The sequence below is a fragment of the Balaenoptera acutorostrata genome, chromosome 4 (assembly GCF_949987535.1).
Source record: "Balaenoptera acutorostrata chromosome 4, mBalAcu1.1, whole genome shotgun sequence".
In the NCBI taxonomy this organism is placed as follows: domain Eukaryota; kingdom Metazoa; phylum Chordata; class Mammalia; order Artiodactyla; family Balaenopteridae; genus Balaenoptera; species Balaenoptera acutorostrata.
Genome location: NC_080067.1, coordinates 141,207,748 through 141,225,001, shown reverse-complemented (window position 1 = coordinate 141,225,001; position 17,254 = coordinate 141,207,748). Strand labels below are relative to the sequence as shown.

The window sequence follows — 17,254 nt, the reverse complement described above, 5'->3', positions numbered from 1 at the left end:
AAAGTAAATTGAGTTTTCTTAGGCAAGCACTTTAAAGCGGGCTGGGGTCCCCTTAGGGACGCAACCTAGAGCTGTTAGAAACTATGGTAGTGTTTGTTCAGATGTGGGGAGGTGGATGATTCTTTTTTGCCAAGAATGTGCAGTGTTTATAGGGCAAGAGGTCTAGTCAAGAAGAAGGCTCAGAGGAGCCTGACCAGAGTTTGGTCAAAGAGATAGTCTTTGTCAGATGGTAGAAACCTTGGATTCCTGTCTGGTTCCAGACCCAAGGCTGAGATTTTGTAGCCTGGGTTGCTGCTCTGGGCACACTGGTGAGAATGTTCTGTGTGGTACAGCATTTCTGGGTTTCTGATCTAAGGAGGGAAATCACTCTTGCCGTATCTGCTCTTGGAACATGAATGGCTTTCTCCAAAACTGTATTTAACGCTTCTGTTAGCATAACTGCATCTTTGTTATTAGGAAATAGACCTTGTATATATCTCACTCTAAAGACACAAAGCTTGTAATCCGTATAAGACGTTGAAGAAGGACTCCTGTTTTGAATTTTGTCTCAGTGCCCTGAGACTTGAGGCTCTGCTCACAATTGCTCTGCTTGGCTGAGTAGATGGGAAGCTGGAGGAAGAGAAGAGTGTGAGGGGGCGTGAAGCTTGGTGAAGCTACAGCCCGTAAGTCCATCTTGCCATTGGCTTCCTCCTCTCAGCTACTCTCTAGACCTTAACCCGACTTAGGCGGGGCCTCTGTCCCGGCTCTAGCTCTGCCCCTTTTGTGTTGCTCTCCGTTATAACGTTGTCACATTATATCGTTTTGATGTTCATGTGTCTGACTCCGCCTCGACTGAGTGAGTTCCTGCAGCTCTGGGAGTCCCATTCTTCTCTATACTCCTGGGGTCTAGGCCAGTGACCCAAGTAGATAGATATTAAATGATGCTTGATTGAATTGATGAATGAAGTCGCCTAATCTGTGGACTGGAGATTCCCGTCTACAAATGAATGGATTCTCCCCTAGAAGCTCCAGAAGAACACAGCCCAGTGAGTCCCAGTTCAGACTTCTGACCTCCAGAAGTGTAGGAGAATATATCTCTTTGTTTTAAGCCGGTACATTTGTGGTGATTTGTTACAGCAGCAGTAAGAATCTAATACAGGATTAGGAACCAGCATGGGGCTGACCTTGGGTTCCAGACCTGCTCATAACCGTCCTGAGATAACCCATGAACCCTTGGTGTGCCTGTTCTCTGAACATACACTTTCTTGTAAATTACCCCTTACAGCCATGGTTGCTTCAAGACTAATGTTGACACAACTGTTTCCATTAGCAAATAACTTCCAAAACAGGAAGCACAGAGGCTGTTTTCTTAAGGAGTACGTTTTGACAGTCTTTGGCTAACTCTTGACTAGGCTTATTTATTTGTTTGTTTGTTTGCTTGTTTTTTCCTGTGTCTAATTTTCTGGTATTAAAGCACCCAGACTCTCTGGACATCAGGAAAAAAAAAAAAAGGAATACTATGATCTCCAAGGTGTCTTCTTCCAGCCCTGACAGTCTGTGATATTGTGAACCCCAAGCTTCAAAATACTAAGCAGTTAACAGTCTAGCTCTTCAACAGACAGCAACAATTCAGCCACTTTCCGTATGTAAGTGAAAATAAGTTTCTTGAAACTAAGTGGAAATAAGTAATTGTAAATAGGGAAAATAAATTGTGTGAAAAGAGTTGTTCATAAAGCAGTGTTACAATGTTTTATTACTTTTTCTATAATAACAAGGACTTTTAAAAGTTTTCTGTGAAATTTTAAATGTTAATTAAAAGGTATGTTTCTGTTGCACCAAGTAGTTCTTAAAGATTCGACTTCTCTGGTGTGGACTCTTTGCCCTTGTGAAATGTTTGTTCAGTCTTCAGACTTCCAAATAAGCTCAATGCTAGGGAAACAATACACATAAAGGAACCCTGTGGTTCTATTTATTCATCACTTCAGAATCTACATTCATGAATTAATAAATAAATGCTCCTACATCAATCCAGTGAGCAAGTGACAGAGTTTTGAACCTCAGCTTCTGGGTAATACACCTGGGTTATTTATAAATTGATTTAGTCACAAACAAAATGTTTCATGAGGAAGAAGATTCAATGATTTGTTAATCTCTCCTTTCTATCCCCACTGGCACTGCCCAGGCATGTTACTTCAAATTTGGCTTTATTTTCACTATTGACATTGATTAAAATGACATTGACATTGCACGGAAAGGAAAAGAGCTCTTCAGCATAAATTACTGCTCCAGTGAGTAAGCATAAATCACTGAGATTGAAATGTCCCCTGTCTTAGTTGACCAGCCACCTGATCTCCATGAAAATTCTCAACAAAGAGCGAGGAACTTAGTGTCTTCTAAGCATGGCAACTTGGATTGGCTCCATGACACTGGCGTATCTTCATATTTGCATATCAGACGTTGGCTGTATGCCTCTCTTGCTAATCAAGGAGACATTTTGAACCCTGCTGCACCAGTGTTCTCGTGGATGGTGGCCCTTGGTTCTCCTAGGTTCAAGATTTGACTCTTGTACTTCTCTTGCCAGTCCTCCACAATGTACTGGTGGTACGGGTCATTGGAGTGTTCTTGTCTCTTGGATTTCACTGTGCTCACCAGGATGGCTACAATGATGAAAGAGAACATTCCAATCATAACCATAAGGTACAAGATGACGTAGTAGAAGTTCTCAGCATCGACTTTGGCTTGCAGGGCCTCCTGCTCAGCTGTTGTGTTCCTGCGCCAATTGTCCATATAAGTAACAAAAATCCTTTTGAAGACATATTCCAGTGTCTGTGTCAGATTGGATGGAGTAGGCATATTTCCCTCCTGCTGCAATTTAAATAATAAAATATATGAACAAGCTTAAGAAAATGAATTCTTTCTGCATTTGGCTACCTTAAGGGATGGAGCGAGGGGCATGCAAGGGGGGGAAGTGATATTATTTCTTCTTTACCTGGCTGGTGACTGAGTGAGTGCATATTTTGTTATTCTTTAAATTTTGCTATGCACTTGATGCATTGTTTGCATTCATGATATCTTACAATAAAAGTTTAATGGAGTACATAAAACTATATGTATTATGATCCCAATTTACCTATGTGAATAAATATACATGCAGATGAAAATGGAAAAAAGACTGGATAAATAAATAGTTCAAAGTGTTAATAGTGGATGGTATACTCACAGATTTCTTTTTTCCTTATATTTTTCTTCCGTTCAAAATTTTCATCAATAATCTTGCATTCATTACTTTGTTTCTAAATAGGTCGGTCACCTCACAATGGCTAGCACAATGCCTTGTTCATAACAGATACTCAACAGACATCAGCTGAATGAAGCAATGACTGACGTACGTTCTGTGTTTTCAGAGACTTATGGGTCAGAAGCTTGCAAGGGGCATTGACAGACTTTGCAATCTGCTCCATCTCCTATGTGTAGGCAGTGCTTTTTCCAGTTGTACCAAAGAGATGGGTATGTGCATCATATTTGAAAGAAGTACTTTAGGTAAGTGAAAGAAAGGCACAACCTGAGAGATCATTCATATTTCTCAACTCCCACTCTCTTCTCCACCCTCACTTCGCTGCCCAGCCACAGCATCTCTCACCTGGCTGATACAATGCAATGCAATGCGACCCTCCCCAAAACCACCTCCCCAGGGTCACTCCTGCCCCTCTCTGCCCTGCACGGCAGTCAGTGTGCTCTTTTTAAGAGGGAAATGGGAGCACATCATTCCCCTGTTTTTAAAATGATGCATTACCTTCCTGTTCACAAAATAAAATCCTCATTCTTTAACAGGTTTACCTGGCCTGGCCCGGCTGGCCCCTGACCACCTCCCCAGTTACTCTCCGCTCGTGGCAACTGGTCTTCCTGGCCTGCCTTCCTCCACATCAGTAAACCTTCTCCTGCTTCAGGACGTTTGCACATTCTGTTCCCTCAACCTGGAATACTTTTCCCCTTCTCTTCCCTCTGCTACCTCCTCACCCTTTGGGGCCCAGCTTAACTGTCACTTCTGAAAAAACTCCCCCGGCCCTGCTCTCAAACCCCACCCCCATCATCACTTTTCTCCCATAGCACCTTATTACTTTTCTTCAAAGCACTCTTCCCAATATGTGGTGCTTCTGTGTATATGTCGCTGTGTGTGTGTGATGATTGGCTTAAGGTCTCACCTTTCCCACTCGACCATGATGTCTGTGGGGGCAGGGCTCACATCGCCTCTGTCTGCCTCGGTTTAGTGAACGTTGGCACTAAACCAACTAAACTGGCACACAGTAGGCACACAATGGATGTCTGATGAGTACATGAATGCGCCGGGAACATGCTGGCATCGGAAATGCAGCGATGACGAGTACGAGAATTCTGCCTGTGGAAGCTCAGTGTAGTGGGAGAGATGCAAACAAATGACCGTGCAAGGTGCAGAGGGTTGTAACAGGTGTGAACAGAGTGGGTTGAAAAGAAACTTAACAAACAGGTAAGATTGCCCCAAAGTACTCACCAAGCATATTTTCCAAGCAGTGTGACAGAGGCACGCTTTCTCCCCCTTAAAATAACACAGTTCACTGTGAAAGAGTATAGCTAAGCCGGCTTTAATCCGAGTCAAGACTTCACCACTGGCTCCTTAACCCTTGAAGAGCCCAGGTCTACTCATTTGGGGGGAGCTCACACTTGTTTCATACATCCAAAAAAATCCATCCCCCCCCCTTCCCGTGCTCTGTAGGGCTCACCTTACAAATGTGGCGGGGCAGGATCACTTCACCCACCAGTGCCCTCACCCTCTGTTCCTGCCAACCCTTTTCCACAGCTTCATCCAATAAAGAAAACTGTGATTCTTCCAGCTTATACATCCCCCTGCTGCACCCTCTGGAGAGAATTCAGTTTCCTTCTGTGAAGCCAAACTGAAGAATGGGTAGAACATAGAGACAACTAAAAAACCCAAAACCAAACAAACAAAAAACAAAAACAAACAAGAATCCCAGAGGAGCTAAGTGTACAAAAGCAAAGACTGGGGGGTGACGAGGGAAGTTTGGTCTGGTGGAAGACCCCAAGCGACTGTGGACTAAGAGGCAACTGAGAAGGGGAAGAAGGGGACCTCTTCAGGGCAGAGAATTGGATCCCCTTCGTGTTCTTCCTGCCAAGATGGGAAATAGTCTACTTATTTCTGCTCATCGGACAGCGGTTCTCTGCAGCAAGGCCAGCAGGCAGTGGGCTACACGAGGCCGCCTTGGATCTGGGTTCCCCCAGAGAGGAGGGGGCATTGCGAGCTCCTCTGTGCTCTGAGCTCCTCTGCCCGCCCGCCTCCTGTGCATCTCCTTCGTGGCTGTGCCGCTGTGCTTGGAATTCCAGTGGCGCCCCTGAGTGGAGGGAGTAAAGTCCCCGTGTTACAGGGGAAGGACAGCAGGGTTGGTCACACTCACTGCCAACATCGTTATGTGAATGCTTTCATCAAAGCGACTCTTCAGCTTTTTACCACCTGTGAAAACTCTGGGCCAGGGCCTGTTCCTTCAGGGCTCCGAGAGACCGCAGTGGACACAGGAGAGGCATGTTCTGAGGCTTAGCAAGACCATCCAGGACAGGGTGCCTCAAGGGAAGCCCCAGCTTTCCACGCTGGGATGTGGATGGGCACTTTAAGTATTGAGGGGAAGGGGCAGTGGGGCAGAGGGAGAGAGGAGAGAGCACTGATCTTCTCCAGGACTTTCCCTGGGTTGCCCTTCTCCCTCCCACCCTCCCTATCCCACCCCTCTAGGTGGTCACAAAGCACCGAGCTGATCTCCCTGTGCTATGCGGCTACTTACTTCCCACTAGCTATCTGTTTTACATTTGGTAGTGTATATATGTCCATGCCACTCTCTCACTTCATCCCAGCTTACCCTTCCCCCTCCCCGTGTCCTCAAGTCCATTCTCTACGTCTGCGTCTTTATTCCTGTCCTGCCCCTAGGTTCTTCAGAACCATTTTTTTTTTTTAGATTCCATATATATGTGTTAGCACACAGTATTTGTTTTTCTTTTTCTGACTTACTTCACTCTGTATGACAGACTCTAGGTCCACCCACCTCACTACAAATAACTCAGTTTCGTTTCTTTTTATGGCTGAGTACTATTCCATTGTATATATGTGCCACATCTTCTTTATCCATCACACTCACACATTTTAAAAAGATGGTTTGCTCTTATAGTTTCAGAAACCTAGGTCGGCAGGCACCCTGTCCACAAGCTTTTCCCCGACCTCCCAGTATGGGCTGGAGATCCCTTTTCTGTGTTACTCCTGCAAACCGTCATGTTTGTTTGCTTGCTTGTTCTCAATTTTCCCATTTACTGTGTGCTATTCATGGGATGCTCAAAACCACTCTAAAATGTAAGCAAGTACCTCCATTTTACAAACGAGGAAACTGATGTTTACAGAGAAAGTCCTTTGATTCCAAATGACATAAGCACTGAGCTGCTGGAGGGCAGAGATTGTTTTATTCACCTTCAAATCCCGGAACTGCACTGGGGTTGATGGATAGCAGACCTTGATTACAGGTTCTGTGAATGAATGAATGCTCCTCTCCTGTGTTCTACAGAATTCAACTGGAAACTACAATAGTAATTCTTAACTTATTTGTGGGGAGGGGAGGGTCCCTAGATTCCTTGAAAAATGAAATAAAACAATTTGACTTTATTTTTCCCCAGAAAATTGTACGTATGCACATATGAAGCTCTACATTCACTTTCAGGGGACTCCTGGGGCCCCTAAATCCCAATCAAAAATCTCTGCCATGAAATGCCTTTGAGATGAAGGACTTCAGTGCTGAGATCCCCTGGAGTTGGGTTTGTTTCCAGGTGTGGGCAAGGCAGCATTCATGGGCCTGTTAGAGCTAATACTACTGATTATCTGTTCAGCTCTTCTATATAATATGGACAAAGGCCCACTGCTAAGCAGGTCAAGAGGTGCTTTCCGATAAAACTTAATCACAGAGCTAAAAAGGGACTATGGGGATTAACTGCCTAAGTGCTGACCCCTGGCCAGGCTGAAAAAGTGGAGTCCAAGGAAGGGTCACTATTCTGACGCTGTTGCATGAGGCATGGCTGGGCAGCCCATCGTCCACAGGCAAAAATCAAATTACAGTGCATGAAAGCTATTTCACTGATGGACATTCTGCTAAAACAAGCAGATTAACTTTTCTGCTACCCAGAATAACTATTTAACTGATAGACATTTACCATATTTGGTATAAATACTTATCCCTCCTCTAAGTAGAATACCATAATAGGCATTCACCCTTGGAATGTGGAGGCAACTATTATTTATGTTCCATTGAACCATTTGAAGTTGCCCTTTATAGAGGTTAAAAATGGTCAAATATTGGCAATGTCCCATATAGTCCAAACTAATACACGTGGTTCTACATTTTCAGGCATTTTTAATAGCTGGTTCTTGCTCAGTCAAATAACAGGATGGGCCCCTGGAGATTCTTTGGGCTGGTCTGCTCCTTTGGCAGGGGGAGTAACTACAGCCCAGCGAGCTTAAATCCCCTGTCCAAGGTCACAGTGCTAAGTCTAGAAACCCAAGTCACCCAGGCTGGTGCTCAGCCCCCGCTCTGTCTTAGCAGAGGTCACAAAGTCCACTAACTCCCTGTTTCCATCGCCTGTGACTGGTCAGCTCACTGGGCAAGAGAAACGAGACCAAGACCAAGGCTTGAGCCCATGTACATCAATTGATTGTGCCCTCTCTTCAGGACACTTAATGACCCCCTAATTGCAGCTGTGCCTGTCACAAATGTGCGTAATTCATGACAAGGACAGTCTGACACTATGAGGAAAGTAACACGTAGTTGATCCCCAAATCCAAAGTTCTCTTTTGTAGAGAGCTTGGGGATCACTACTATCATCTGGACCTACAAAATGCAGCAGAGTCTTTCATTGTTACAACAGGAATAGAAACAGATGATTATCTACATTTACCATGAAACTCCCATTAAAAAAATAAACGCTCAAAATTTTCATCCAAAGGCAATTACTGAAGAAATGAGTAAGGAAAACACTAAAAAGAGAAGATGGAGGAAGAGGAGGAAAAGAAGGAGAAGAAGAAAGAGGAAGAGGACTGGGAGGAGGAGGGGAGGAGAAGAAAGAGAGAGACAGAGTGTGCAAAAGAGGAAGGAGGGAACGAAGGAGTAGGAGCGAAGAAGAGAGGGAGGGAGGGAGAGGGGGTGAGGGGGTGGGGAAGGGAAGGGAAGGGAGGAAAGGCCAGGTCTTGTGCCAGGAAAATCATTCCTTTTATAATTTTCTGTTAAAAAAAATAGCTTTGTTATTTAATTCCTAAAACAATAAAGTATTTGCAATGGAAACTTGCCTGTGCGGTGCGCAGCAGTAGGGAATTCCTCGCTGCAGAGTCAGGCTGTCCTGCACCTTCTCGCTGGCGCCAGGAGCTCGAAGGATGCTGCATAAACCTGGCCTGTGGGCAGCTCCAGCCTGCAGCCAGCTGAGCCCTCGCTCACCGCAGTCTGCAATCCTAGGCTTTTATGAACCCAAATATTTAATCTAATCTTATGAGGAAAGTTAAATACTGACCGGCAGTTGGGAATTAACCTTGGTGCCGGCGGCAGTGTGCCTGCTGGAGTCTGGCGTTGGGCACAAGTTCCCTCTTCAGGCCCAGTGATGCCAGCTCCAGCCGGGGCAGTGCGGGGGCACAGGGAGCCGCCCAGGCTGGGACAAGTCTTAGTGGACAGCACCCTTCCCTGCAGACCTCGTGGGGAGGAAAAGCGTCCCAGACAGCGGACATGAATATGGCCATCCCTGAGTGGTTGGTGTGGGTTGAGGAGAAGGCCAGTATGATTTGCGGCAATCATCCCTATTCTGACCACTTCCTGATGAGCCAAATTTCGTTTAATTGTCCTCTCAAGGACAATTTCCACATGACTTATAACTACACGGTTGTCTGGTAAAATAGAAACTTGCCACAGAAAGGTGTTATACGGAGGAGATGGAAGCAAGTCTGCAAAGTATACAAAGAGCTGACAAATTCTACTTACGAAAAGATCCTTTTCTATCATAGTGGGAGTCCTTGGAATTGGGCAGAGTGGGACTTAATAAAAATGACACCTACTGAGTACTTACCATGTGCCAGGTTCTTCTCAAACGCTTGTATTGTATCAGCATCATGTGATCATTGCCACACCGGTGTAGAAGGTACTATGAACCTTACAGCTGAGGAATGCAGGCACAGCGAGCTCAAGAGGTCAGAATGACATAGAAGTAGAGCCAGGATTTGTGTCCGGTTCCTGAATGGCAGCTGCAGAAGTTACACACCACCAAAGTCACTTGAAGGTCACGGGGCTGGCCAGTACTCTGTAATGTACCTGTGTAAAGGAAGGTTAACTTTGCTTCATTTTGGATTTTCTCATTAAATGATGCACTGAACAGTATGGTTTGCAGTACACTGGGTGGCAAGAGGAAGATAGCTGGGACGTAAAACTACCTACAAAGTATAGTAGTTAATGTAAATATTAGGTGTGAACTGAAGAAATATAAGGATTTCTAAAACTGCACCAGCTTCTCATGACACCATTTGTTCTCTAAAATTGCCTTCACTGAACAAGACTAAGCAAACCCAACCAGAAAGGAATTGTTCGATGGTCCAGTTGGACTGAAAGTGCCTCCGTAGAAACAGAAGCAGGAGGTTCAAATGGCTCTCTGGGAAATTCAACTGAGGTGACTGTGCCCCCTGCTGGTGAAACAAGGAACAGAGCCCAATCTCACTCCTAAGGCAGCCCTGGCCGTTTCACCGCACATCTTGAATTCTCCTAAGAGCAAATGTAAGAAGAATCAAAAGAGTGTGCAAGTCTACACTTTGGTAATCAGGGCAGGACTGGAAGACGGTATATCCTGGAGGCTAAGAGCTTGGCTTTGGAGGCTGACAAACCAGGTGAGCAAATTACATAGCGTTCCTGATCTGTGGATTCTTCATCTGTAAGATGGAGAGGAAGAAGAGTTTCTACCTCATTGGGTTGTCATAAAAATTAGATGAGAAAAAGGACATAAAGCACGTAGTACAGACCTGGCACATAGTAAGAGAGTAAGTGCCCGACACATACTAGCTTTTGTTATTATTTTTAAGAGAAATAAACAAGGGGACGTGACAGTGAGAAGCAGAGCTTGACCAGCCTTATTAAGGAAAAGAGCTTCCTAGCACCTGGTGAAGAGTAGTTCCTTAATGGTTAATTTTTACATAGCTCTTCCAGAAGCCTGATATACAATCCATACGACTGCAATCGGATTCAGAAGCAGAGTGTAAATGTGACCCAAGTATCTGTTACAGGCTGGAGAAGAAAGAAGAAAGGGGACAGAGCTGTCTCCTGTTTCCCCCATGGGCATCAACCCTCTTGACCTCTGCAGAAGTTTCTCGATAGACTCACTCTGCATCGTCCCCAACAGTAAAATGCTATCTGCCCAGAAAGCGAGGCACGTAAAAGCAAATGTTCTCTTCCAAAACTAAATTGCAACCCACATCTTTACATACATCTTTACTTACCTCTGCCTACACATGGCATGTTTTTAAAATCTAGTGAGTTGAGTCTGCCTTTGGATTTAAATGGAATGTTATTCAGTCTGATATCCAGCACTTAAAAAACCCAAAATTCCTTCGAAAGAGAAGAGCGTGGAAGACTTTATTTAGAATCAAGTCTGCCTTTCAAGTCACCTGCATTGTTCTTCGAGCATCTCTATGGATACCAACCAAGGGCTAACAACCCTCCTTAAGCAGAACGTAACTCTGGTAACAGATAATGGTGAAGGTAGAGGGTTGGTAACTGTCTTTGGAGAGTCTCAGATCAGTTAGTGCCTCTGCCTCAATCCTGCTAGGAGAGATATCCTGCACAGACTCTGTCTGTTGCCCTCCTGTGATGGAAGGTGACTCTACATCCGCATCCTCTTTCCTCCTCCACACCCTCCCAGTACAGCTCCATCACAATTTAGGGTTAAATCCAACCTCAGAGTTTGCATTTCTATGATGATAGAAACATTGTTCTTTGATGACCCACGTAGTGGGCTGTAATTACATCTTTCCTACACAAATTTTTGTTTTTCTTGGGGCTGATAATTATTTCTTTTCTTTTCTCGCTATCCTTGAACCTCTTCCTATGGCCCTCAATGGCTCAGCATCATTAGTTAGCAGGAAATGAACTTACAACCACAGTGAGATGCCCCACATGCCTTCTAGAATGGCTAAATTTTAAAAAGACTGACGACACCAAGTGTAGGTGAGGATGTGGAGTAACTGGAACTTTCATCGTCGCTGGCAGGAATGTAAAATGGTACAACCACTTGGAAACAGTTTGGCAGTTTTCTAGTAAGTTACTGTAAGACCCCCAATAATCCCACTTCTAGGTATTCACCCAAGATAAATGAAAAAAGTATGTCCACACGAAGACTTACACATCAATGTTTGTAGGAGTTTTATTCGTAATAGCTAAAAACTGGGAATAACCCACATATCCCTCAACAGACAAATGGGTAAATAAATTGTGGTATATTTAGACAATGGAATATTGCTCAAAAATAAAAAGGGACCAACTAATGATACATGCAACCACATGGATGAATCTCAAAAACATTATCTGAGCAAAACATGTCAGACAGAAAAGAGGTTTTACTGTGTAAGTCCATTTCTAGAAATTCCAGAAAGGGCAAAAGTAATCTACAGTGATAGAAAGCAGACCAGTTGTTTCCTGGAGCCAGGTGAGGGGAAGGTTGAATGCAAAGGATGGAGAGAGAACTTCTGGGGGTGACTGAATTGCTCTATATCTTGATGGTGGTCTTGGTTACTTGGGTGAATGCATTTGTCAAAACTCATTGAACTGTACCCTTGAAATGGGTACATGTAATTTGATGTAAACTATACCACAATAAAGTTGATATCTTAAAAATCCATATTTATAAATTTATACCTCCAGCCCAATTCTCTCCTCTAAACTTCAGTCTCAAATGTCCAAATGCTTACTTAACCTTTCCACTTACATGTTTAACGGTCATCTCAGCTTCAAAGGTCCAAACAGAATGCTTAATGCTCCCACCACATGTGTTCCTCCCATCACCACAGTAAAGGGGTTCCCACCATCCTCTCAGTTCCCTAAGCCACAAACCTAAGAATTAGCTTCGATTCCTTGCTTTTCCTAACCTCCCACATCCAATCCATTAGCAGATATTGTTGATTGACTCCCATCAAGAAAAGCCTCTCCGGGACTTCCCTGGTGGTGCAGTGGTTAAGAATCTGCCTACCAATGCAGGGGATACGGGTTCCATCCCTGGTCCAGGAAGATCCCACATGCCGCGGAGCAACTAAGCCCGTGCGCCACAACTACTGAGCCTGCGCTCTAGAGCCTGCAAGTCACAACTACTGAGCCCACGGGTCACAACTACTGAGGCCCGCACACCTAGAGCCCATGCTCCACAACAAGAGAAGCCACTGCAATGAGAAGCCCGCACACCGCAACGAAGAGTAGCCCCCGCTCACCTCAGCTAGAGAAGGCCCGTGCACAGCAACGAAGACCCAACGCAGCCATAAATAAAGATTAAAAAAAAAGAAAAAAAGAAAAGAAAAGCCTCTCCAAATCTTGATCTTGGTTGTGGGAGTCTGCCCTCTGAGTGATATTGAACCAGCCAGAACTGTAGCAACCCAGCTCAACCTCTTTGGAAACTGCATCTGGGCTTCTGTGTTGTAAACTAGTGTGATGGCCAATTGCAAAGAAGAGTTACAATCCGTCTCATGAGCCAATCAGACACCCTTTCTCAGAAACTTGCCCTTTTCTGTTGTACATTTTTGATTGTTGCCCTAAGCTTCAGTCTTCCTATTTCTGCACAGACAGACCCTTTGAACATGTCCCTTTGTCTGGCCAGCAATAGATTCAGCTTCATTTCTTACTGCTTTGGTGCTTTTGGTGGTGGTCAGTGGTTTGCTGACACTTTAAAACACATCCCAACTCAGTCTACTTTGAACCACCCGCCTCCTGGCTGGACTGTGTCGTGGCTTGCTCTCTGCCATCAGCCTTCCACTCTTTGTCCTCATTCATCCACTTCTAAGAGCGACCAGCATGACCTTTTAGAAACATAAATCAGGACATGCTATTGCCCTGCTTAAAACTCTCCAATGATTTCCCATCACCTTCAGAATAAACTCCAGACTCCTTAGTGCAGCCCAGAAGGCCATAGAGGACCCCTGGTTCCCCCTCTGATCTCATCTTTGCCTCAAAGCCTGGTCCTGCTTCCCTGCTCTTCTTGTTTCTGCCTTAGCATCTGTATTAGTTTCCCATTGTTGCTGCAATAACCTATCACAAACTTAATGGCTTAAAACAACATAAACTTATTATCTTAAAGTTCTGGAGGTCAGAAGTCCAAAATGGGTCTCACTGGGCTAAAATCAAGGTGTCAGCAGGGCTGATTCCTTCTGGAGACTCTGGCAGGGGAAACCTGTTTCCTTGTCTTTTCCAGCTTCTAGAGGCTGCCCCCATTCCTTGGCTCACGGCCCCTTCCTCATATGACTCCAACCTCTGCTTTCATCATCACATTTCTTACCACTAACTCTGACCTTCTTGCCTTTCTCTTACAAGGACTTTTGTGATTGCACTTGACCTGCCCAGATCAACCAGAATAATCTCACCTCAAGGCTTTTCATTTAAATAGAACTGCAAAGTCCCTTTTACATGTAAGTTAACTTAATTCACAGGTTCCAAGGGTTAGGAGGTGGACATCTTCGAGGGGCCATCATTCAGCCTGCCCCAGCATCTCTGCATCAGCTGTTCCCTCTGCCTGGAACGACATTCCTGCAGATCTTAGCACAGCTTGCTTCTTCTTCACTTCAAATGATATCTTCTCAGACAAGCTTTTTCCCTACCCACCCAATCTGTAACACTGATGCCCACCACCCTACAAGATGGCATCTTTGAATTCTGAAGTTATCCTGTTTTATTGCTTTCTTTTCTGCCTCTAACTAGAACTTGAGTTCCATGACAGCAGGAATCTTGTCTGTATTGCTCATCCCGAGTCTGGTTGAACAACGGTTCTCAGTGCCTTCCAGATTCATGGGAAAAGGTAACAATTCCAGATTTCACCTCTGATGAAATCAAAACCCACATGTTTACAAGGTATCAAGGTTATTCTTCCAATCAAAAATAAACTCTTGGGAAAAAAAAAAACTCTTCACCATTTCAGAAACATTAACAGTACTTGAAGTTTCCAGATGGAGCTCATAAAATAGGAGGTTTTCGTTGATGGTCTTGGTGTGAGCATGATGGTTTTGTGAAAAGCTGAAGCTGGTTGTGCTGAGAAACACTGTGAGTTTCATGCAGCTGCACAATGAGCTTTAGATTTCTCTGCCCAGCTGCAGAATATTAGAAGAGATGACAATGGCTCTGGAGTGGATGACACTATTTGACTGAGGAACTACTGGAATTTTCTTCTTCTCTGAGCCACAAACAAACTTGACCATTTCCAACAAAGAAGGCTTCACCAAGGACTCCCCAAACATGTGGAGATTCTTTGGTCCAGCAACAAGAGAAGCAACCCTGTAGGATGCTTTGGAGATGCTGCTTTACTGATAGAGCAAACCAAGTTTTGTTAAAGTTTATCCTCTTTATGTGGAGTCTTGACCCAAGGTGCTCTCCGAGCTTTGCTTCTGGGGATGAGAATCTTGCCACCAAGAAGCTGCGAGCCTAATTTGGAATGTAAAGCCAGAGGACGCCTCAACTTCATGGTGTTCTATTTTCCTTGACCTTACTCAATGTCAGTGAGGCCCAAGTGCACCAAGGCCTAATGGCAGGGTACTGACTTTAATTTCTGTGAGCAGAAAATGAGGGCTGCATGAAGCTCACCCCATGGTCTCGGAGAGCATTTCTTCCCCTGTGCGTTAATCTGGAGTGCATGATATCTTACTGTGATACCAGGGTTATTTTGCAAAGATGATTTTCAAAGAAGAAGAGAATCAAAACAAAGAGAAAAGAATCCTCAGCATGTGGGCCACAGGTGTGTGGGGACTGAAACTGGATGGAAAGGTGAGAAGGGAGAGACGTGGGGGCTTCTTCTCCCCTAGAAGGAGTAGGAGGCCCGTGGACCCTTGTAGGGAAAAGCCGATCAACCCAGACCAGGGAAGAGAGAGGGGGGTCTCACCAGCAAACTTTGTCTGCTTTCCAGTTTTGCCAGGAATGAGACCTGTCTTTTGGTCTCTGCTTAGAACCCAGCTTCCTGTTAACACATCCAGTGAAACTCGTTCCAGATGTATCCTTGCCCACATCTCTCCTTGTTCCTGAGCCCTTTGTTTAGGAAAATTGTTGAGTGGGTTTTCTTTGGAACTTTTGTGTCTGATTCAAAGACAGAAGCCTGGGATGGAGAGTGTCCAGCTCAGGAAGAGTCCCCGAGGCACCCCACCAACCCCACACCGGCCCTATCACTGTGGACTCCCAGCCCTTCTGCCCTCTTGATGCACTCAGGTCAGACCTCAAGGGAGGACCAAACCCAAGCACCTGCTCCCTTAAGAAATTATTTCTAAGAATTCCATCTCCTTGAACATTTAGAACAAGTCCTTGCCTTGTCTGGGAGAAAACTGTCTCCAGGACTCTCCTGGATTCCAAAGTGTGGTAGCTTTAAGAATTTGCTTCACTTCGCACCTGTCAGGGTGGCTATTATTTAAAAACAAAACAAAACCAAGACAATAAGTGCTGGGGATGATGTGGAGAAATTAGAACCTTGCACACTGTTGGTGGGAAAGCAAAATGGCAATGTCGCTACGGACAACGGTATGGAGGTCCTCAAAAAATTAAAACTAGAACTACCACGTAATCTAGTAATCCCAGTCCTGGATATTTACCCAAAAGAACTGAAATCAGGGTCTTGAAGAGGTGTCTGCACTCCCATGTTCATTGCAGCACTATTCACAAGAGCCAAGATGTGGAAACAACTTAAGTGGATGAATGGATGAAGAATATGTGGTGTATACATATAATGGAATACTATACAGCCTTTAAAAAGAATGAAATTCTGTGATACATGACAGCACAAATGCACCTTGAGGACATTATGCTGAAGGGAATAAACCAGTCACAGAAAGGCAAATACTACATGCTTCCACTTACATGAGACACCTGAAATAGTCAAATTCATAGAATCAAAAAGTGGAATGGTGGTTGTGGGGGGCTGGGAGGAGTGGAAATGGGTTACTAATCACCAGGCATGAACTTTCAGTTAAGCAAGATGAATAAGCCCTAGAGAGCTGCTGCACAACACTGCACCTAGGGTCAACAATGATGTATTGCACCCTTTGTTAAAAGGGTAGATCTCGTGTTAAGTGTTCTTATGACAATAAAATAAAACTAACAACAAAAGAATTTGCTTTCAGTTAGCAACCTCAAGGAGACAGCACAGCTTTATGAGTATCCCGAAAAGGGATGGCCCAGAGGAACCTGCTGTCCACCTCTGGAGAATGCCCCGAAGACCACTTTCTAGCTCATGGTCTTCCAAGCCTGACTAGGCAGGGTGTTTTTAATAGGTTCTCCTCAGCTCAGACCAGAGAAAGAAAATCTAAACCAGAGGCTGGGGTGCTCAAAACGGCCACACTGTGTCCCCACAGTGCCGTCAACTGCTCACAAAGCAGACCGGTCCAGCCGTGGTCAGTTCTGGGCATAAGGTAGAGCCTTGCCATGCTCTGGCTGGTGGGCTCTCCTCCCTGCCTGATCTAACTGCCAATAGCCCTTAACAAGGTTTGGGCTTATTTATTTATTTTTTTTTTTATTTTTATTTTTTTAATTTTATAGCTACTTTATTTATTTATTTATTTATTTTTGGCTGTGTTGGGTCTTCAGTTCGTGCGAGGGCTTTTCTCTGGTTACGGCAAGTGGGGGCCACTCTTCATCGCGGTGCGGGGACCGCTCTTCATCGCGGTGCGCGGGCCTTTCACTATCGCGGCCCCTCTCGCTGCAGGGCACAGGCTCCAGACGCGCAGGCTCAGTAGCCGTGGCTCACGGGCCCAGCCGCTCCGCGGCATGTGGGATCTTCCCAGACCAGGGCTCGAACCCGTGTCCCCTGCATTAGCAGGCAGATTCTCAACCACTGCGCCACCAGGGAAGCCCGGGCTTATTTATTTTTAAAATTTTTATGTTAGAGTGTGATGGATACAACCATTCTATACATTTCTTTTTAAATTATTTTTAGTTTGAAATCATTATAGACTCAGAGGAAGTTGCAAAAATGTTGAGTCCCATGTACTCTTCACCCAGCTTCC

General features: G+C 44.8%; 1 protein-coding gene across 1 annotated transcript; it reads right to left on the bottom strand.

Moving 5' to 3' along the window:
• Positions 1–2,277: 2,277 nt before the first annotated feature.
• KCNE2 (potassium voltage-gated channel subfamily E regulatory subunit 2) lies at positions 2,278–2,832 on the bottom strand. The gene has a single exon (XM_007183726.2). It carries the CDS (start codon positions 2,830–2,832, stop codon positions 2,461–2,463), a length of 372 nt encoding a protein of 123 aa, XP_007183788.1. The 3' UTR covers positions 2,278–2,460.
• Between the last annotated feature and the right edge of the window lie 14,422 nt (positions 2,833–17,254).

What these genes read in the sequence shown, in the direction of transcription:
- KCNE2 (XM_007183726.2), bottom strand. Translation starts at nt 2,832, where the DNA reads ATGCCTACTCCATCCAATCTGACACAGACACTGGAATATGTCTTCAAA.